The 23,581-nt window shown below is 37.8% G+C and overlaps 2 protein-coding genes across 3 annotated transcripts in view; one reads left to right on the forward strand and one right to left on the reverse strand.

Moving 5' to 3' along the window:
• The window catches only part of gmds (GDP-mannose 4,6-dehydratase), a 64,893-nt gene extending 55,165 nt beyond the window's left edge, over positions 1–9,728 (forward strand). For both annotated transcript variants that reach the window (XM_079888505.1, XM_079888504.1), the window contains 2 exons: positions 8,910–8,978; positions 9,069–9,728. In XM_079888505.1, coding sequence (XP_079744631.1) covers positions 8,910–8,978; positions 9,069–9,131 — 132 coding nt within the window. In that variant the 3' untranslated portion in view covers positions 9,132–9,728. The remainder of the gene's footprint in view (positions 1–8,909; positions 8,979–9,068) is intronic.
• A 4,218-nt stretch (positions 9,729–13,946) lies between these two features.
• Positions 13,947–16,093, reverse strand: foxc1b (forkhead box C1b). The gene has a single exon (XM_079889209.1). It carries the CDS (start codon positions 15,823–15,825, stop codon positions 14,521–14,523), a length of 1,305 nt encoding a protein of 434 aa, XP_079745335.1. The 5' UTR covers positions 15,826–16,093; the 3' UTR covers positions 13,947–14,520.
• Positions 16,094–23,581: the final 7,488 nt, after the last annotated feature.

A 23,581-nucleotide genomic window follows, 5' to 3' on the forward strand; every position in this document is an offset into this window, starting at 1 on the left:
TGAGTGTATGCAGTCTGAAGATGAGTGACATCAGAGGATTAAGAGGAGCTGGTGCAGAAAGAAGGAAATCTGTTTCAAGGACAATCATTGGATAGTGTTATATAATATCAGTACAAGATACTTAAAGACACAAGCTGAACAGGTCATCCATCAACACAGAGGCGAAATGGGAATGTGACCTTTAACCTCTGTGATAGGAAGTAAATCACTGCATTTCCTCTGGAGGCAGAAGTGTCAGTGCTGGGTGCAGGTCACTTCTGAGGATGAATGAGAGTGTGTGTGTTTGCGATACATTTACAAATACGTTGTCCACAGGCTACATGTGTACATGTTTCAAACCTGTTGAATTAAGCCTATATAATTAATCAAATAACTTATTCTGGCTGAATAGAAAAAGGACCTTTCATTTTTAACTGTAATATTTAATTGGTCCTCTTTGCCAGCACACTTGCTTCCCCTGAAGAGAGTAACTGAATGAAATACACACACCTATTAATAGGAAAGCAGTGAGTTGAATACACTACATGTTTTCCAAAGAGACCCTCTTCAATCGTCACTCAAACTGCTGTTTTTGAGCCATTCTAATCTGTTTTCATTTATACTACACCTGCATGATTTATGAAAACATAATTACTGACAGATAAAAATCTTCTGGCTGAAAGATCCCACGTTAGAGCTAAAAATAACTGTCACACCCAAAACTGCTGTTAGATGAATGGCTCCATGCATTATTATCATTCCCAAGATCAACATATGAAGCCTCTGAGTGATGGCTATCATGCCAGACGTAACTTGTGGTTGGAAGTGCGTAAATTGCGAGCGAATGATGAAACCCAAATCGGCCATCTTTATTTGCATAACCTTTAGAGATCTCATAACGAGCGTATCTGCGTGGAAGCGTGTGCGTAGGGCAGGATTTCATCCGTGGCTTTGCTGCAAATGCATCTCGCTTTTACTGGATGTGTTCTTTCAGTCGACACACACTCGCTCACATTCCTTAAGGAGGTATGCGTAGTTTTAGCTTCACAATGAGAAAAACAGGTAATGCGCTTGGCCTTGTCTGTCCATCACACGCCATCTACTCGCTCAAACAAAGAAACTGTGTGTGCGCGCGCGTTGAAATAATATGCTAACTTGCTTTAAGGCCTGAAATACCCCGATTTAAATGAAGCTTGAAATATCGAAGCGAATTTCGGTAACTTTTTACGATTTACAGCAGGAGAGCAGTGTAAAGTAAATAGTGGCCATTCTTTTATTTCTCTCTCGCTCGCTTTTATTGTCCCTCTTGCACATACACAAGGACGAGGCGGATTGGGTGCAATAACGAACACTTCAGAACCGAGCGGTCTGTCTTTTAGCTGATTGAGGGGGTTTAATAGTGAAAGCTTGAACTGATGAATGTGTCCCCCAGACGGCCGCTGGAGACCGCTGCGTGAACCCTGCGGTCCCAGCTCTGCCTTTCAGTGAATATGATTTTGCACATCCATTTCATTCTTTCGGATGCTGATTTAAACCATTTTTATGAGGCACTTTGGGGAAGGAGGACCAAAGTTAGCCAAAGACTTTTTTTTTTTCTGCTTTTTTTCACTTTTTCTTTTCCAGACAGTCCCCAGGAAACCCTCATGGTTTTTTCTTTTCGTTTTTCATTTTGAAAGAGAGAGCGAAAGGAGCACGAGAGAGGGCATAATTAAAAAGTAAAAAGCTTTGATTTATGCAACAAACTCCACAGACAGCGAGTTGCTCCGTTTACTCACTCACTGACTCATTTATGAATACCCTGCTGAACTTGTGTGCACATCTCAAAATGACACAATATTTTGTGTGTGTGTGTGGGGGGGTTGGTTGTGAACCTTGCTGTGGTCGCCTTGTAATATGATGTAATTTCAACTGAAAATTGGTTTTCATTTGAGAATGTCTCAATGAACATGGTGTTATGGGGTGGCATATACTATGAGGATTATTGAAAATAAGTATTAAGTTGTGTGTGAACGCATATAAATGCTTTTAGGATGTGTCTGCCAAGAATATAAATGTAATGAACAGTAAATAAGTGTAAGTGTGAGCGTGCATGCTGATGATAGACAAAACACAAGCTGCAGAGACTGCAGTTCACCAGCAGTGTGTATTTCATCAAATCAACTTACAGACTTGGCGACCCTGAGGAATTGCCCCAACATAATGATGGAATAATGTGGATTATCAGAGATTAGTACATAAATCAACATGTTTCCTCTGGCAACTCAAAGACACAGTGCACACTTTTCTCTTAGAGAGTTGGATTTGAGATGGTTGTTCTTTTGTGGCCTATTAATTTAATGCACATTAGCATATTTAGGCTTTGCTAGTCATTTTTTATGGCATAATACAAATAAAATATTCTAGTAATGGTAATTAAAATAAAATAGATATATATATATATATATATATATATATATATATATACTCACACACACACACACTGTTTGGATTTAAATAGGCAAATGCTTAAGAGTCTATGATTGGATCATTATTACTGTGATTATTATGTTTCTAGCCTTTTTGGCAACAGTTCTTCTAACCCTAATTAATGGAGTGTGTAGCTTTTCATTTCTTAAACAACCATGTAAGAAGACACGTCATGGCCATATTCCAGAATGACAAAGCCAAGCTTCATCAGGCTCAAATTGTGAAAGAATGGTTGGGAGGGAGCATGTAGAATCATTTTCACACATGAATTGGCACCTCTGAGTCCAGACCTTGAATTCGTTGAAAGTCTTTGGGCTGTGCTGGAGTAGACTTTACAGAGTGCATGACTCTTGCATTGTCAATACAAGAAAAATCGATGCACTTCTTGATGGAAATAAATGTTGTGACGTTCATTTTTGGTCAAGATCTTGTATTGACAATGCAAGAGTCATGCACTCTGTAATTGCTATAGCATTCAATTGAACTACATGATATTTATTACATCATAAGTTGGTAGACGGTATTATTGGCACAAGTGCATTATTATGATGTGTATATATAGTGTATGCTTGTGCTTTGTTTGTGTAACATGTAAGCGCATGCTTATGTTTTTTTGGTTTCTGTTGGAATGAAAGATGGCTTTGACCTTTCACTCCAAGGATCAGGATGGGCTGATCGTATCTGCTCTGTGGCAGAGGTCAGGAGCGAGATAAAAAGAATCCTGTAGTGAGCAGCACACACACACACATGGAGGCCCTCACTCTGTGAATGCAGGAGTCTGTCTTATCTGACCCATGCTGAGCGTCATAGTACCAGCATGCAAAACACAGCTGCATCATCACTTACCTGCAGCTTTGCTTTTAATTTGAATGCAAGATCCATTTTATTTCAGGCTTCAGTTCAGTGGCCAACTGATCTGCATGCTTTTTGTGCGTTGGTAGATTTATGTGTGCGTTGAAGGCACCTCTAGCGGAGTTTTCGCCTCTGATGTCTGTCGTGATGCTTTATGGGTAGTGCAGTCTTTAGGGTTTTCTGGGTATTATAGTTGCTGTGGTTGAGAGGCTGGCTCTGTGTGACAGTTTTACGGTGATATGCAGTGTAATAGGTCAGAGTTGTTAAAGTTGAGTGTGAATGATGTTGTAAAGAGTCTGGCCGGGTGCCAGGTGGAACTCAAACCTGCAATAAAGCCGCGCTCTTACCGTACAGCCTTTCCTCATGATGACCGTATATACATCCACTTTTATTTACCTCACACTTTACGGTAGAGCTTAACTCTCTTTCATAACATTACATGGCACTTTTTAAAAACGTGGGGTCCTTTTTCTTCCCGCCCCGGGACGTTTTCTTTTACCGTGCTACTCCGTCTCACACTCTGTTCTCGTTGATGCATCGGGGAGAGAGAAAAAGAGAGGGAGAGAGAACAGAACTAAAAAAATAAAGAGGGAGAGAGGGGTGTACGTTCTCCCCTGGCCTACTCTCTGGTATTTCCTGAAGGACTTTGACTGAGCGGAACCACCCTGGGCCCCACGGAGGGGAAAGAGAGAGAAAGAGCTTTTAAAAAAGAAAGAGAGTTGAGAATATAACACTTAAAAACCAAGCCAAGTGTATAGCTTCTCAATAAACAGGTGAATTTATATATATATATATATATATATATATATATATATATATATATATATATATATATATATATATATTTATTTATGTTTAGAGGTGAAAGACACTCCCTTTTGAGAGAGAAAGTGAAGATATTACATCAATAGATGTCTATTACTGAACTAAAATGTGCAGCATTAAAGAATTGAAAGCATTTGCGGCGTAATGTTGATTACCTCAACGGAAAAAAAATCGGCTTGTTCCACATTTACTTTCAAAAGAAGCAAAAGTTAGGAAGGTAACGTGAGACGTATGCATTGACAGTGAATAAAGCCTATTTTTGGAGGATTTAAAATGAGAAATTTGATTATAATTTTATAAAACCACAATGTACAACTTACATTAAAACTTAGCTGTAAAGCTGTTTCGATAATTTTCACAGTCATTTTAGGGTTTTTAAGAGTTGTGTTGGCATGATAACAAAGTCGTTGTTTATAACTTTACACAGAAATGGTTATGTGGTTTTTTTTTGTTGTTTTTTTACACTAAAATCATGTTAACACACTTATTGTGTATGTCTTGTATGTCTATACTATTCTGCGAGAGCATTTGTAGACTGGCCCCATTCACTTTCACTAGCTGCGTTTCCATTATCCTTCAAATTGCGCAAATTGAACTTGTGAATTGAAAATATGCCCAATGGAAAATATGTAAACCTACCAACATTATTTTTGGAATGACTTATCGCGAGAGGGAAAAAAAAAAACGTTTTAGTGGCATAACATCGGTAAATGCCGTCATTTCGCAAATCGTTTTTTATCGACATTTAGAAAATATTGCAAAAGTTTTGTGCAAATCTGTAATGGAAAACGGGCTACTGTAAGAGCCAGTGTTTGTTTTTTTTAAAGGGGTCATAAGGGGTCATAAAAAACATTTGTGACAATCAACACTATACCACAAATGCTGTAGACTTAGATGAACTTGCAATAAACCTGGAATATTTTGTGGTACGTTTTATAAGAAAGTACAGTGTATTACTTGCTGTTTCTTTGTAATTAGTGTTATATTGTAATTGTAAAATAGTTTCAAAGCAGATCCTACACCAATTTGGTTTTTTTTTAAAGTTACGTTAATGAAAGTAAAATTTGAAATACACTTATAAATACACTATTTAGCATTAAATAAAATGATCACAGGCCTTAGTAGTTCAGAAAGTTTTTTTTTTTTTTTTTTTTTTTTGCAGGTGTCTTAAACTTTGAAAATGTGTTAACTTGTGTAGCAATGTTGGGTTTGTGCCATGTGTCATAATTTCCTTGTGTGTGTGTGTGTGTGTTCTGTGTGTAGTGGGAGAGGGGAGGTTAATTGTGGGCTGCCCTCTGTAAATGGCATGTCCCAGGCTCGTTATCTTGATTGAGTAATTAACTCTGGCTCTCGGCACTCTTACTCACACTGTCAGACTGCTGAACTCCTGACACCTCGCATTCCTCACTCCCTCTCCCTCATGCTTTCTCCTCTCTCGCTCTTTAACTTTCACACAGCTCGTCTCCCCGAGCTTTCAATTTATCATCATTTTCCTTTCTCTCCATGCCATTCCTGTCTCGTCCTCTTTTTCCTCCTCTTCTCTCACTCTCGATCACTCCAGACAAGAACGTTTTTTTATTATACACACGAGTTGGAAATGTGAAGGAGCTCATGATAATAATTCTAGTAGTTTTAAAGTGATAGCTCACTCAAAAATAAAAAAAATTCTGTAATCAGTTACTCACCCTCATGTTGTTCTAAAACTATGTCTTACTTTCTTCTGTGGAACACAAAATAATTTTTTATTAAAAGTCAATATCAGTCCAATTTTGTTTTGGACCCCATTGACTTTCATAGTATGGACAAAAACAGTCCAAATATCTTATTTTATGCTCCGCAGAAGAGGAAAAGTCAGATTAATTTCTGGGTGAACTATACCTTTAACTGAGGTACATGTGTGTCGTGCCTTTCAGTTGTCGTAGCTCTTCTCTTTCTCTCCCCACCCAGGCATAATAACAGGTGAGATGAAAAATGAAAAGGTTTCTGGGTCATTTGAACGAGGTGAATTATGTACATGCTGGCAGGCTGGACTCTTGTATGCTCAGCTCCGCTGCGGTCACTCTGCCAAAACATGTAGACTCCGCTCCAGAAGATACAGCTCTCCGAGGCTTGTAAACACACAAACACACTGCCAATACCACATGTAAGCACATACATATCCTCTGTAATAAACACACCATTGAGTACATGTAACTCTTACTGATGCTCTAATGCTGTGATCGTGTCATTCAAGTCTGGCTATTAACACATTGGCACTGAAGTTATTTAGATTCAGATGTTCTTTTGCATTTAATATAGTTTTCCTGCTCTGTGATTGGCTGTAGTTTGAAAAGGGAAATCATTGGAGTCTTTGATCCCTCCTAAACATCCTGCATCAAACAACACAACTCGCTCACACAAAACTGCACAGCACATAGCAAAGTCTGTCGAACAGCCGTGGATTTCTTGTTCGGTTTCACCATGTACTTTTGGATTCATCTTGCTCGTGTCTCTCGCATACGCGTGCATTTAAAGTGTCAGACACTTAGTGTCAGTGTCTCTTTGCTGGAGAGGGTTTACATGATCAGATAAATATTTATTAAACTCTTGAAGCAAGAATTTGAGATAGAGGCATTCTCCCTTGTGTTAATTCAGGTTTTTCTGCATTGACTTTTGTCTCTTTTACACGTTCCGATATCTGTTTTATATATACACAATACCGTTAAAAAATGTAAGGTCTGTATGATTTAATTGTTTTTGAAAGAAGTCTCATGTTCACTAAGACTGTTTGTTTGATTAGAAATCCATTATAAATATGAAATATTATGTAAATAATATTATGTGAAATTAAATATATAAATGTGAAATATGATTACAATTTAAAATATTTAAAAGTGTCACTTATTCCTGTGATGGCAAAGCTGAATTTTCAGTAGCCATTACTGCTGTCTTCAGTGTCACATGATCCTTCAGAAATCATTCTAATATGAGGATTTGATGCTTATGAATCATTTCTTATTATTATTCATTTTGAAAACATAGTTTTGTGGAAACCATGAAACCAAAAAATATTTATCTAAAAATACAGTATATATATATATATATATATATATATAAAAAAAAAATTTGGGATTCTTTGAAGAATAGAATGTCCAAAAGAACTTAATTTATTTGAAATTGGCTTTGTTTTAGTCTTTACTTTTGATCACTTTAATGCATGTTTGCTGAATAGAATTATTGAGCATGTGTTTATATAAAAGTATACATTTGCATGTAAAGTAAATTTAATACCGTGGTATATATATATTTAGAAAATAGGATGCCATCTGAGTATCATTTCAAAATATTCTTTTAATTATCTATTGTTCATCAATAGACGTTTGACAGACTGTTGAGTGCTTTGTCTAACTGGTCATACTGATTTTGTGGATTTGGCCTTTGACTTGTTGACCGTTGCTCAATCTGTGTGTGAAACAGATAGTTTGAGCATGCTGTTTTGTCATGAAGCATGTCTCAAAAACTGAAATATGCATGCAAATATGCATCTCAAATGTCATGTGTAGTCATGCCATAACTTAACAAAAGTTTCTTGATGTGTGTCATGGTCCGTCTCTCCATTAGTCCTGAATTCCTTTACGTCAAGTGTTCAGTCACACACAATAAAAATGCGCCCAGATGATGATTATCACTTTTATTTTTATTTTTTTGCATTTTATTTGCCATATATGCAGGTACGGCTTCTGTTATAATCCCTGACACATAAATATATAGAACTTCTTTGAGCAAGCAAAAACGCCCAGTGTTTGAAACTAATCTGTGAAATTGTGCCTTTGATATGTCTTGACTTGCTGACTTTGTATTTAATAGCAACAGCTATTGCACACAACGAATGATTCACATGCGCACGGTTTCATTGAATTAAAACTGTTCTTGTTTTCTTTCCTTGCAAATGCTTTGTAAACTCGCGTTGTCAAGACACAGTACCGTAGTAGTTTGCATGTGAAGACTTGGATGGGCGACAAAAGCAGCTGATGTTAATTTAGCTTTCAGAAAAGTGAAGACTAATTATGATTAATATGCCGCATTAATACATGTCTTGATTATGATGGTTGCATGCTGTTTCATATGTTGATGAATGAATGCTATTTTGCTAATTAGACTTTAAAGTATGGTTATGTCATTTAAATGATTTAATTGGAGCTAAAATGGAACCATGAGTTTGTGACTGTAACTTCTCAGGGTTCAACATTAAAACATGGGCTTTGGAACAAGAGCTCCCATTTGTCAAGGCACAAAAGTGTGTGTGTGTGTGTGTGTGTGTGTGTGTGTGTGTGTGTGTGTGTGTGTGTGTGTGTGTTCGTGTTCTTGCTGCTTGTGTAATCAGATAAGCAGCAAGGACACCCTCAAACCCTTTACCGCCACCCTGAGAAGCACCCCAAAATATGTGTGTGTGTGTGTGTTGCCATCCCAGCAGGAGAACAGAAGGGGTTAGGCCACAAGAGTCACATAATCCATCATGCTCTGGCACTGGGAGAGGGCTGGAAAAGAGGGGGTGCTGGATGGATGGCCTGCCTCGGCCCTCACCTTCCCCCAGAGACATGGAGCTTGACACCTGTGTGTGTGGTGCTGGCGACTGTATGTGGGTGTGTGAGAGTGAAGAAGAGTGCGTGTGTGTGTGTGTGTGTGTGGAGGAGGGGGGGGGGGGTATACAGGTTGGGAGGTCCAGTTTATAAAGGAGGACTAAACCACCACCCCTTTTTTTCACTTTGTTTTTTTCCTCATCTTACACTCTTTTGGTCTTTTTCTAGGACTTCTTGCAGGGAGACAGCTCCAAAGCCTTTAAGGTACTGGGCTGGAAACCACGTGTGACGTTTGAGGTGAGCGTTTTTGTAAAAAAAAATAATAATGTGGGTCACTTCCAGCGCTCTCGAATTTGAGAAATAATCGTTGTATGTGTATTTGAACAGGAGCTTGTTAAAGAAATGGTGGACGCGGATGTCGAGCTCATGAAGAACAACCCGAATGCCTGATTCTACACGCCTTCATCTCCATGCTTGTCAGAGACGGCTGTCATGTGTTTGTGTGTGCGAACACTAGAAGAAGCATTCAACTGCATTTCTTTTCCTCCGTCTATCGTTTTCACTCCTGATTCAGCTTTCTGATCTCACTTGCACTATGTTTTGAGGGTCCCCGGTGTTGCCTTCTTCATTCTTTAATACGGTCATATTTACGTGTTGATTTTTAGTTTTTCTATCTAAATGATTTTTATTCATTTTATAAAGCTGTTTTTATTCATAATCATGAAAAAAAAAATATATATATATATAAATAAGGGATTAAAGGGTTTGTAGAGCTTTTTAAATGTCTTTGTTGCGGTTTTAGCCATTGGCTGGAACATTAAAAATTATTTAAAACAAAAATACAAAATAATTCTCAAAGAGTCTGTTTGTGGTTCTCAACCTTTTTTTTCTCCTTGTTGTCCAAGATGATTTTCAAGATATTTTCTCTGGTACTGGTAATTAGATCTGCTTGCTTTCAAACTTCATCTTAAAAGACACTAGGAATAGATGAAAATGATTAACCTTTTATTTTATTTTATTTTTTCAATAAAAATTTTGAGGTGGGACAAATACAGGTTTAAATGTTTTGTTTTTTGTGGTGGTGTGGGGGGGGTATGTTGGCCTATTTATTTATTTAGTAGGCTAGTCATTCCCTGAGGCCTGGTCTACATGTTGAAAGGTTTGGTAAATTTGTAATTTCAACCAACATTTATGTAGCGTGATAACAGTGATTTATTACTTTTTGTAGCCTATAATTTACAATATTAAACAGAACAACATAGATAGCCTATAGACCTAGCTATAGACTATTGCAGACTTACTGAGTAGAAAGCTCGAGATTACATGGTTGAAGTCAGTAAACAACATTTTGAGAATAACGGTCAACTTTTCATTTTCATTCTCTGGCCTCAGAAGTTAAATGCTGTAGCCTATATAGTGAAATGCGTCAGAAAGCGGCTCGTGCCAGCTTTCGCGGGTTGCCTGGCGGTCATCGAGCCCCTCGCGCCGAACACAACCGCTCTCTTGTATTCGGAGAGAAACGGGCGTCCACGAGGCCTCGCGGTCCCTCATTCCAGATGCGCGAGCACGGCCCACCGCGCGCAGCTTAGGGAGCAGTAACTCGGCCTTGTAAAGCAGCTCATGTTTAATCACCTCTGACGTCGGGCACAGCTGGGCCACTGAACCCTGACAGTGAAGACATTTCACTGTGTGCGAAAATCCTCCGTCGTGTTTATTTGTAATGGTGACACGGTTGTCCTCATCAAAGTAACAACGGATTGAAGAGACCTCTGTCAGCTGAAGTGTCCTCAAGCGAGGAGAGAGAAAACCCGGTAAAATCTGACTCAAGAGGCCACAGGTATTCTAGTCTATTCGAAGTGCCAACTGAGGGTCATTTGATACCGACGTCTAAAGAAAGTGGGGTCTTTGAGACCCCCACAAGACAGGCGATTGTGGGGGCGGTTGATGTATGTGTATTTGTGTTTTTGAGACGACATCTCTCTCGAGCCAGTAGAGAGCCATTTAAGCGCCTTCAACAGCGCACCAGTGTGTGTGTGAGAGGGCCTGATTGAAACCAGACGGCGCCTCGCCGTTCCGCGAGCGTAAAGAGCACTTTTCCACTGGCCAGGGTCGCGAGCTCTACCACATACAGGTGCACAGGCCGCGAGCAGCCACTAACTACATTATATATAGGCCTACCGGCGAATTTATTTTTTACGCTTGAGCGGGGAAATTTTTGGTATTTTGTTTGACTACCCAGCTGATGTTCCCGTAAAAGCAGTGGGAAACGTGAAATTCAATTGAACCAATTGATTAAAGTATCATAAAACTTTAAGGGAGGTGGAAAACCTTAACATTGTTAAGTCTCTGAATTTATTAGTAGGCCTTATATATTTTCTGTTGGAAACTGTCAATAACATCACAACACATTAAAAGAGAGTTAATAAAAAAAGAAAACTCAAATTATCCTCTGCCAAAACTGGTTTGCTCACAAAGGTTGATTGCTTACAAAAGTCATGAATTGAAGGTGTTCAAAAATGAAATATTATTAAAACCATTCTATAGAATTAATTTCGTCTAAAGATAATTAGCCTATAGCCTACGTCAATAATTGTTATCTTATATTTTATATTGTTAGGCCTATACATCATATATTAAATTTATTAGGCTATATTTCTCTGGACTTGCTTAGTTTTATAACTATAACTAATTAGTCTCACACCTTGGCCGGTATTGTTTTTGTTTCTGGATTATATTTTGGAAAAGCAGGAATTATTTTCTTTGTCATTAAAGCATTACAAACATTTGGATATCATGCAAAGAACTTTCACTCTCATCCGTCTCACAATTTTTCCCTTTGTGATTTTTTTGCCATGCGGAAGAAAATAATTTTGTTTAAATCCACTCTTTCAAGGTAAGTATTCAAATAACTAGGTAAGTATTTTTCTAGTGTTTATTTTTCATCGTCATGCAGAGATTGCCTTGATAATCCTCTCGACCTTTCTCACAGTCCACGGCATTAGGCTATAGCCTATGTTCACTTCAGTTCTATTTGGAATTCGGAATTGGACATTTTGAATTGGAAAAGTTAATTGAAAATTATTATATTGTTCTTAAAGTTTGAGGGTTATCCTTTACATTTAAGTAGGCTACAATTGTCTTGCACTGCAAGATTTTTTTTATTATTGTTTTTTTGTTTACAAGGTTTTGAATTATTGTAAAATATGCGTGAAATTTTACCAGGCTTATTAGTATTGTGAAATAAATAGTTTAAGTTCGTTTTGTTTTTTTGTAAATTGGGCACAAAGCGTTTCCTCATATGGCTCATGGGCGTTTATTTTATTTAGCTCAAATAGGCTAGTAAAAGGAAAAAGGTATAAATCAGAAAGAGGTTAATTAATAGCTACTGTAACTTAATGATATGAATGTTAGTAACATTAAGCATAGCCTATATAGGCTATGTTCACTACAACAGAATTCACAACTTTGTGTGTAATTTAGCCCTGAGCGCAGGCCTCATATCGTTTGTTGTTTGCCTAATCAAACCCTTTTTTATAGTTTTACATTTGTGTTAAATATAAACAGATTTATAAATTCAAATATCAAATCTAGAAGTAGCCTATTAAAGAAGTTTGGATTGCGCATTTAGGCTACACTTTACTTCATTTTTTTTTTTTTTTTTTTTGGCCTATACATTTTTTAAATTGTTATTAATATAATTGTTAATATAATCTATATTATTTACATGCTATTATCATTATCATAATAATCAACAAACTGTTTTTATGAGCACAAACTGTTAACGGAGGCTGTAAATAAGCAGCACCTCGCAAGAACGCACTTAAAACTATTGAAAATGAACTGGACAGATTGTCCTGCATTTAACTTAAAGAGATGCAAAATGCAAAGTAAATGGTAATATAGGCCTATATATTACACAGAATATCACGCATGATATAGGCTACTCGTCGACTAAAAATACACAAACAATCACACTTCTTTAGGCATGTTATGAGATCTGCATCTGGTTAAAACGTGTTACGTTAATACCAAAAGGCTCTCTCTTCTGTATCATATTCCCCTTGCGCGCAACTCAAGCCTAAAACACGCAGTTGATCACAACAAAGACACCTTTTCACTGGCACGAGCCCCTAACACTGCCCGCGCGCACCTGTAATGCATTTGGCACTTAAGCCCTTCATACGAAGTTAAATCGCCTCGGGCTGACCTTGCTATATACGCACAGATACTTAACGCTGTAAAGCTTATTCACAGCCTGTTTTTCTTTCTTTCTTTCTGTCATTTTCCATCTCTCTTCCTCTGTTTCTCTTCAGTCGTTTCTCTGGATTTAAGGCTTGAGGCCTATTCACAAACCTTATTAAATCACAACGTAATCACAAAAACACCACAGCAAATAAATACAAGCGTGCACTGTTGCAGGACAGCAAATCATCAATCTTATTTCTTATAGGCTACATTTAAAAAATAAAATAAAATGGTAATCCGTTGTTTGGATTGTGTCGGTATGAGTTAACAATACGATTAGGCCTATGCATGGCTTGAGTTAAAACATATTTACGTATAGGCCAATAATTTGTATCTAGCCCATTTGTTTTACACTTATAATATGTAAAAAAGCAATGTAGATAATATCAACAAATCACAGACCGAGTTAGAATGCGTTTGTTTGGAGGTTTTTGCTGAATTAATCATTTGATTTATCAAGCCCATATTTTACATGGCTGGCTCAACGTGTCTGGCCTACAGCAATTCTTTCATCTGCTGTTTATCAGCTTTTTAATCTATTATGTGTTTACAGATGAAAACTTCTATCGAAGACAAGATTGCAAAAGTGCATTTCACTCCAGTGTGCCAACAGAACATTTGTAACAGAACAGAGCAAAATCGCTCAACTAAACAGCATAAAATAAAAGGACTGAAAGTTTTATCTCAGTAGCTAAAAAAATAGATTTAAAAAATCCAAGAAATCATTATCCTTTTCTCGAAATGATTAGTTTAGAAACAAATGACATAAAGAACGTTTATATCAAATTATAAAAATGAACGCTGTGAGGGAAAATGGGACAAGCGACTGTCAATTAAAGTGCTAGATTAGCCTATCTTTTTGTTTGCTTTGACATTATAGTACTGAATTTGTTATTTTTTACCAAAGTATAATAATAATAATATTAATAATTATTACAATTTTGGTGTGTTTTTAATGTTAGTAAATGCATTTTTTTTTGCACGCGTAAGTGACACAGAATAATTTCCAGATGTTTTTAAACCTTTGACCCCCAACCCCCAGTCAAAAGAGTGTCTTACTAAGAAATATTTTAGGAAGAAAATAGGAAAATTGACAAACGTTGAAACAACGTTTTAAAAATAGTCCGTGCTTTTGGTGGCCTCTCAATAACAAGCTTTGACAGTCACTTAAGTAAACAATGGATTCAACAGGCATTACAAATCGATAAATCACTCGAGAGTTTAACTCCAACAAGACGTCAATTTATTAAACAAAAAGTAACTTTAGATATTTTCAAAAAGTATACGAAAAAACTGTAACTCAGTTGTACACTCGTTACCTTTCTATACTGAATTGATTATAAATACATTTCCTTGAAAAGTTGGTCCACCTGGTCTTATACATGAAATAAATTAACACATTTTCTTTGAATCCCTTCTTGATGGACGAGCAGGGAAGAGAATGTTTATGTGCAGCGGAATTATCCTACTTACCAACACAAACTCGCATATCAGCCCGAGTTCACTGACCTAAAGGCTTCCTTAAATTACAAACACATGGGAAATAATACGAATATATATATTAAAACAATTTTGAAATTCATAAAACTTTTGGTCAGAACTTGCTGCAGTCGTATACAAAGGCTCCGGGAGCTCGATAGAGTGGCTGACTGGACGGGAAAGCCATTTGACAGCTATTGCTTCCGGTCACCGGAGAGCTGTTCAGCGCTATCCGCTGCGTCTCGAACATCTCGCGCACCGCGTGAAAGTTCTGCTGCTGGCCGGGATAGCTCGCGCTCAGGTGTCCCAGCTCTCCGGACTGATTGAGGTACCAGGGTGCGAGTCGGTTCTGCTGCAAGTGCTGGCTCTCCTGGCTCGAGCTCTGGTGGGGGTGTGAGATAGAGGAGGCGCTTGTTGTGTTTGTGTATTCCGGTAAAGTGTCATCCCCGTGGCCGCGGTCCCCTGTGTACAGGCTCGTCGCTTGCATGTTGCAGTGATAAGTGGCGGGCTGGCCGCAGGGTGGACTGTAATGGGCGGGCTGCGGGGATGGCGAGTAGGTCAGAGACACTGAGCCTGGTAGAGCGGCGCGAGAGGCCGGCAGCTCTGCCGCGTGCTGCGGGGACCCTCGAAGTCCTGTCATGATTGTATCCATACTAAAGGCCTGCTGTGGCGTTTGCGACTGAGGACTCCCGCTACACGCACTCCCACCGCTCCTGTCTGGACTCTCCGTTTTGGGCACAGCGCTGAGGGGTGGAGTGCTGTCATGCGGGGGCGTGCAGGCCCCGTTCTCCGTCTTTATATCCCGGAGCTTCACAGGTTGCTGTGCTTCTTGCTCGCACGCTTGCCCCAGGTTGTCCTTGCCCTGTTGGTCCCGCTCCTCTCTGTCCCTCAGCACGTCCTTCTTCTTGAAGCGGCGCCTCCGTCGCAAGAAGCTGCCGTTTTCAAACATGTTATATGAGTCCGGATCTAGAGTCCAGTAGCTGCCCTTACCTGGCTTCTTATCATCTCTTGGCACCTTAACAAAGCACTCGTTAAGCGACAGGTTATGCCGTATGCTGTTCTGCCAGCCTTGCTTGTTGTCCCGGTAAAATGGAAAGCGCTCCATGATAAACTGATAGATTCCATTCAGTGTGATCTTTTTGTCGGCTGAGTTCTGGATCGCCATGGTGATGAGCGCGATGTAGCTATATGGCGGTTTCACCATATCCTTGGGCTGCTGTGCAGGGGCGTACGGCCCATATGCGCGGGCCATGCCACCGGGGTACTGCTCGTGCGCTGCGTGAGAGTACATGCTCATAGGCGCAGGCATACCGGTGTATCCACCTCCGGCCGCGGCGCGATAAAAGCCTTGATCTCCGGTGATATAAGGCACTACGCCTAGAGGGCTTTGGCTAGACACGGGGTAGCGCGCCTGCATCATACCCCTCTCTCCAACGAGAAAAATAAGGTAAAAAAAATAATAAAAAAAAATAACTCGGCAGACGTCTTAATTCACTTCGAGAAAAACATCCAAAGCATTCCAAAGTCAGCCTTTTCCTTCAGTCTCTTGTCTCAAAACTTTCACCCAAAGTTTCTTTCCAGTCTGATTTTCAGGTCTTTGCTCTGCAGGCGAATGAGAAGCAAATGTTGTACGAGGAGAAGTCAGTGAATAGGGAAAACCTGTGAACTTCCCGCATCCGTCACTTCACAGGGACTTTTTCACCGAATTACCAATTCTGCCTTTTGGCTGCGCTGAGCGCTCCTCCCAGAACTCATCTCACGACCAATAAGCGCTCGAGAGCTGTTTGTGGAAAGACTGTACCCGAAGACCTTTTCCCTGGTGGCATAGGCATAGTCTACCCTTGAGTTAAGGATAAGGGAGACGCAAACAAACGGAAAGAGTAGAAATGTTGACAGAAAATGAGAAAATTCACATAGCTTCTTATCACGTGAAATGGCTTATATCATTGAACTATGTTATAAAATGACATATTTTGTATAAAACTATATGGTTATTAAATACACGAGGCTAAACATATTTACAATATTCGCAAAGATGCCTCGTTTTCTTTTCTTTTTTTTTTTTTCTTTCTTTTTTTTAAACAGGGTTGCAGCCCTGAATGACTCCCTGTTTTCGTTCATGTAGCCTATATGTCATGATTCATTTCAATCATTTGGCACTAATAGATGCGCTGGAGGGGTGAAGTAAAGCGAAGTTTGTTTTTCAGAAACATGTGCTACTACTGCATGGGAGCAAAGCAAAAGCTCTGCAGGCCAAAAGGTGTCTTTTAGTCTTTTTTTGGTGGTAGGTTGACGAAAAGCCACCCAAGCAGTGATTTACAGTTATTCTTTGTCAGTGCGTTTACTCACACTTCATTGCTGCTTTAATTTTCTTTAAATGTTAAAACATGCCGACATAGCTTTACGTTTCCACTGAGAAGTCGCACAGCTTGTGACATTTTTCTTTATTCTTTTCGAAAAAGTGGAATTTTAGATAGCCTTAATGACACCGGGCAGTTTAATACATTTGTTCAACTTGACTGTGTAACATGCTTTTAAGTTGTGATTTATTTGGCCTATTAAACATTTTTTGTGCATTTGCAGAAAAATAGAGAAGACAGAATGGAAACAGAAGGAAAGAAAAATAAATAAAATTTTGATTCTCTTTGGCAAAATAGTAAAATATTAAATCAAAATAGGCTATTATAATAAAATATTAAATTATACTAAAACATAATTATCAATTCATTATTATCAATGACAACAATATAAAGAAATAAAACAGCCATATAAAACATTGAGTAGGCTAATAATTAGTAGCCTATTACATGTTTATATTAGCCTATCAGTAATAATTATAATAACATACAAAGAAGCGTTTTTATTCATTTCTATTTCATTTTTTATTTTCTCTGTTGTTTGTTTAATGACTTTACTTTTTAAGAAGGATTGAATTAATTCTAATTGACAAATATAATATCATATGCCTCGGTTTCAAATAAAAAAATAAATGTCACAAAGCATCATTCATTTAGTTTATTATTATTTTTTATTTTTTACCGTGTATATCAAATAGGCTAACTGGTGTAAATGTAAATTTACGTTGGAAAAGTTCTTTTTTTTAATTAAAATCCTTGGAACCGGCTTAATGTTATCATGGTTACTCGGTCAAAATTACAATTTGGTTACAATTTCCTGGCTCATATTTTTCACTTTGAAGTTATTCTTCCTTTTCTTGCATTAATTCCTGCTACTTTAGCTAATTCCAAAACCGAGGAATTAGGCCAATTCAATTCAATGCAATGAGGAGCAACAAGCAAAATGAGTAGCGCGTCTGTTGTTGGTTGGCCAAATTCACCTGCTAAATGTGTTTCTGTCTTTGGTCGCCCCCTTGTGGCCATTTTGTACAAGCACCCATTTTGGGCAATTTGTTTTCTAGTAACAGCCATACACTACCTAGCATATACCCATAGGCGAATTAACCATATGGTGAATTGGGAAAGTGCCCAGGGGGGCACCACGCAAATATTTTTTTCTCTTTTAAAACAAGCGATTCATTCTCAAACGTATTTCTAGTCTAGGCCTAGGCAGGGGTAGGCTATATATATATTCTAAATTCCCTGAATGTTTTGTTGAAAGTTTATTATTTTAATTATTTTATAAGTGTTTTTTTTGTGGATGCCAGATTCACATTATACTGCGTGAGCACCATAGACTGTAAAAATAGGGTGAGCACGCGCGTTTAATTTCAAAGCCCATATTGCACTAGCCTAGCGTGTCCACTGGCACGGAGCAGAGCGAGTGTTTTCAATTAATTCCAATGGAAGTAGAGCCTTAAAGGAGAACTCCGGTCAATTTTAACATTGAGCTCATTTTTTTGTACATTTGCAGTGCTGTCAATACAGAGAACAACGACAAAAATCGGTGTTGCCTACACCGAGTTATTCTATTTTTAAAATTTGCACCCTGTTGACTTCAATGGGGCAAGTACTAAACCTGCTTTTAGCCTCTTAACATCCTTGATGTGTCATTACAAGTGCACAGAAAATGTGAGTGATTCCTTCTGAGTGAACACGAGTGAGTCTGACTGCAGTAGATGTGAAAGAAATGTATAAAAATGATGTTATTTAAGCCAGCGCAAATACCTTTGTTTACATCCTGTTTTTCGGTTGAAGTCCAAAGTAGTCGATTGCCGAGTTCACGCGCGTGATCATAGGTATTAAACCTATTCGTGTGAACTCTGCAATCGACTACTTTGGACTTCAACCGAAAAACAGGATGTAAACAAAGGTATTTGGGCTGGCTTAAATAACATCATTTTTATACATTTCTTTCACATCTACTGCAGTCAGACTCACTCGTGTTCACTCAGAAGGAATCACTCACATTTTCTGTGCACTTGTAATGACACATCAAGGATGTTAAGAGGCTAAAAGCAGGTTTAGTACTTGCCCCATTGAAGTCAACAGGGTGCAAATTTTAAAAATAGAATAACTTGGTGTAGGCAACACCGATTTTTGTCGTTGTTCTCTGTATTGACAGCACTCCAAATGTACAAAAAAATGTTAAAATTGACCGGAGTTCTCCTTTAAGCTCGCGCGTGAGCATGAAGCTAAACTTCTATATGAACTGAAAACGCTCGCTCTGCTCCGTCCGCGCTTGGCTACTGGAAACGCACCATTTAGCACTCCAGGGCTGAATCCGAAATCGCCCCCTATACCCTTAAATAGGGCGTTATTTGAGGGGACAGCCATTTGTAGTGGTGTCCAAAACCACAGTGGACGTTATTTATTGCACTTATTCTATCCCACATTCCATCCCACTGTCGATGTACGCTCAACGACTGTCACAGGTGTCAGTGCCCAGGGGCACCAAATAGTCTTAATCCGCCACTGCATATAGCCTAGCCTGCTATAAGTACATGCTATATACATCCTATATAAATTGTTGTTGACGTACAACGTGCCATTTTTTTATATCAGATTTGAGGTTAAAATGCATATTATAAGAGAAAAATAGTATGCTATATCAGGTTATAACCGGTCTCACCATTTTCACAATTGTAAAAATTATTTTAATATATTGGTTAATTTTTAATGGTCCTGCGGTGTAACCTTTGTATAGGCCAGTGGTTCTCAATTCCAGTCCTCGTGACCCACTGCTCTGCACATTTTGTATGTCTCCCTTATTTAACACACCTGAAGCAGATCATCAGCTCATTAGGAGAGACTCCATGAACTGAACTGAGTGTGTCAGATAAGAGAGACATACAAAATGTGCAGAGCAGTGGGTCACGAGGACTGGAATTGAGAACCACTGGTATAGGCCTAGCCTACCAATATTCCATGTAGTTCATATCAACTACCCATTTATATAGGCTATAACTTGTAGTTAAACATTTAAATTATATTGTTGCCCTATTAAAAAATAAGGCTATGTTTTAACGTAAATGGTACAAATGGTGTGTTTATACTATAGCCTATTGTGAATATTCATTTCATGGTCCATTCCTAAGGTCAGCAGTTTGCATAATGGTGCCAAATGAAGCATTCAATAAGAAATTAATCTCTGGTGCTCCTTTTGCGTTTGAAGAATGGGACTCTGCACTGGTCCACAGATGTCAGGCTGCACGCGAACAGGCAAGACCACACACTAACTTCTTCAAACAGTGCGGTTAGCTACAGCCAATGGGTTAGGGATGCAATCAGCTAATTTACTGAAAGGAATGTTCCATCGCCAGCTGCATAGAAGCAGCATTATTCTTTAGCATGAGGTGTACGAAGCCCCTCATGAGCTTGTCACAGCAGTTGTCCACAGTCTTTGTCAAGTTTAAACGAGAGTTTGGACTGGAGTCAAATTGTCTATGATCTCAGTGACAATTCGATTACGTGTTTAGCCAATCAGAGAGCCTTTGATGCCTTTGCTGTGTGTCAATACTTTTGGCTCTTTCACTGTCATAGCGTGCAGTCCGTATGGAAATCCGGAAGTTGCCACTGGGCCAAGAAAACAAAGCGTGTGAACACGAGCAAGAGAGAACTTTGGTAAAGATTTTCAAGGAGTTGCTGAGAGCTTTGAAGCGGTCAGATGCGACTTGCTTTGCTTTTGCTTGACAGGTAGGAAAATACCGTTGAGTTATGCATATAGGCTAACTACTGTTCCCAGAAGGAGGGAAAATCGGTACAACACATGACTATGGGATATATGGTGTTGTACCGAGTTGACCGACTGAATGGGAACACGGTTACGCCAAAAGCGGAAAAGGGGGTGTGTTTATTTTGTTGGCTAAGATTGGCGGAAGTTCCAAACGGCTAACATCGCAACACTAATATGCTATTTAAAACACTTTAATATGCTATATTGATAGGATAGACTACTTGTTGGGTAAATAATATTGTTTTTTTTTTTTTTTCTTCGTTTACTAGCTATACGAGACATTGCGTTTTAAAACAGTAATCAGAAATCATTCATTATAAAATCTGGTATTTTTGTTTCCTTCCCTCTAAAAAACAATCACAAACATTGATTATCCCAAGTCTTGATAGCCTATGGCCCACTAAAAATAGGCCAAATCAGATATCAATAATACTAATAAAAAATAATGTATTTAGTTTGATTCACATGAAAAAAATAAATAGAGATAACGCTCTGGCCGCTAGGGGGACCCCTTACACCCCCTCTGAAGGCAAGATCATTATTTCAATTAAAAGCACACACGAAAAAAGGGGGAATGTCTTTTTATTTGCCCTCAATTTTACTTTAGCACTATTATGACATTTTAAAACTGAAAATGTCATGATATATAATATTATTATAATGTTGATTTCTTAGTCTGAACTCATAAAATAGGCCTATGTGACTTGTAGGCTAGGCCTAAATGTTTTTGTTGATGGTAATAAACATATTGCTGGTTTGTCATCATTTTAGCTTTTTGTTCTGCTCACCATCCTCCACCGCAATACCGGATTCTGTCTCATATGAGGCCTTTGAACAAAATATGCAAGAGCTAAAACACATGCGCTGACCAATGCTCTTTAATGAAAGTCATTCTCATCCCAGATTGTGCACAAAAATCCTCGTAGATGTCCTCTGAATCTGTTGTACATTAGATAGCCTAAAAAAGTTCTGCGTACATTGTTAGTTCATAAAACACATCTTAGTGAAAAAAAGTTGGCCATCTCAAAATGTCCAATAAAATAGTTCGTTTTAATTTAATTGTTTATATTTTTTTAATTTTGAATCTGAGCAAGCAATGCACTGGTACGGAAAAAAAACACCGAAAGCTGATTTGTTGAATTTAATTTTGATTGCATTGTGCAAATCACGTCATTTACAAAATGTTCAGACAGATATAGGCTATTTAAACGTGTCTTTGTTTAACAGTCAATCAGCAACGAACTCTTTGCTCTATACAGAAACACATCTGGTGCACAGTTTTCATGGCATGTATAAGAGAGCATGAAACTGAAAGACAAAATGAATTCAGCAATCATTTGGTTCAGGATTTTTATCATTGTGAAATATCACAATATTTTAGCCACTCCAGTTCATCTAAGGCCAAAATGTATAATTTCCATTTCGCTGAGTGGTCACTGTTTCACACTATCCAATTACATCTTATTTGACTAATTATAATATACAATATTGATTGAATATAGGCTACAATCTATTTTGTAAAATTTCTTGTTTGTTGAAATGAAAAATGCACTCCAGATCTGCTTTAACCCCAGATAGCCTAATAATTATCCCAAGCTTTGATATATAATTGGCAAATTATCATATGCATTAGTGATTCTTTCTGTCTATGTTTACATTGTCGTGATTTTAAGTGTCTATATAAATACCTCCAGTAGCCTATGCTTTAATAATGATGCTTTGTATTTTCTTGGATAACTGTGTTTTGAATACGGGTGCGATTGATGTGGATGAATGAAGCTGTGAGTATTATCAGTGTTTATTAGTAACTACAGATGTCCATTGTTATCCTCTCCAAATATTCGCTCAGGTATGCCGCTTTGTACAATCAGGAAGAAGAACACTGGCAGTCGAGTGTATTTCACAGGTCGCTACATCTAGTCACCGATAGATGGCGGTAAAAGACCGCGCAAAAGCTTCGACTGATGCGACACCAACAATCAACCGAACCAACTATCTGAAATGAGTTGAACTTGTTTTTGACATTCTCACGGTAATACCCGTGTCCTTTTGCTTTTGAAGGTCAAGAAAAAAATGCTTTTGTTCAGTATTATCTCCGTAAGATAATTGCGGCCATTGCTGAAGTAGGCTTAAATGAAATTGGAAATCCGAAAAATGTTCATTGCTTTGCTTCGGAAAATTACAATTACAATGTTTTATCAAAAATATCCTAATTTATTCGAATAACACCTGTAGACTAATTTATCATATTGGCCAAGCGGAAAAATAATATAATTTTTTTTAATTAAGAAAGCCTATTTGAGACAGTTAAAACCCAAAACTGCAAATCAGTTTCACAAAATTATGTAATGCACATGCGTCGTAAATGGAAATGTAATTATAATCTATTTTAAATGATCGTGATAGCGCTTTACAATAGGCTGTGGTCTCGATTTTTAACATTAGTTAAGACATTAATTAACATGAACTAATATAGCCTATTCTTGCAGCATTTATTAACATTTGTTAATGTTAGTTGATAAAAATGTTTATGTTTGTAGCAGTGCTTTAACTAATGTTAACAGATACAACTTTTGATTTTTAAAAATGTATTAGTAAATGTTAAGATTAGGCTAATATTAATTAATAAATGCTGTAGAAGTAGCCTATTGATCATTGTTAGTTCATGTATAGTTAACTATAATGTTAACAAATGAAACCTTATTCAAAAGTGGTATTACCGTTTTACACAATGTCCTAATTTCATTTTCTTATTCCTAGAGTAAAGATTTTACATCATTAGCTAGGCCTACTATACACATGATAAAGTCATATGGTTGCTATGAAATTATGAAACGCAAAAAAAAAAAAAAAAAAAAAAGAGAAAAAACAATATGAAACTGCAGATGTAAAAGTAAAAATACAAAATCTTTTTTTCTTTATTTAGCCTATTTTTTATTTTGTAAAAATTAAAAGTGTGACAACTTACTGCGCGACCTTACATGTATGAAAAATATAACCTTTGGTTAAAAATAGGCTATTGATTATATAACGGACTCAGTGTA

This window comes from Squalius cephalus, assembly GCF_949319135.1.
Source record: "Squalius cephalus genome assembly, chromosome: 12".
In the NCBI taxonomy this organism is placed as follows: Eukaryota; Metazoa; Chordata; class Actinopteri; order Cypriniformes; family Leuciscidae; genus Squalius; species Squalius cephalus.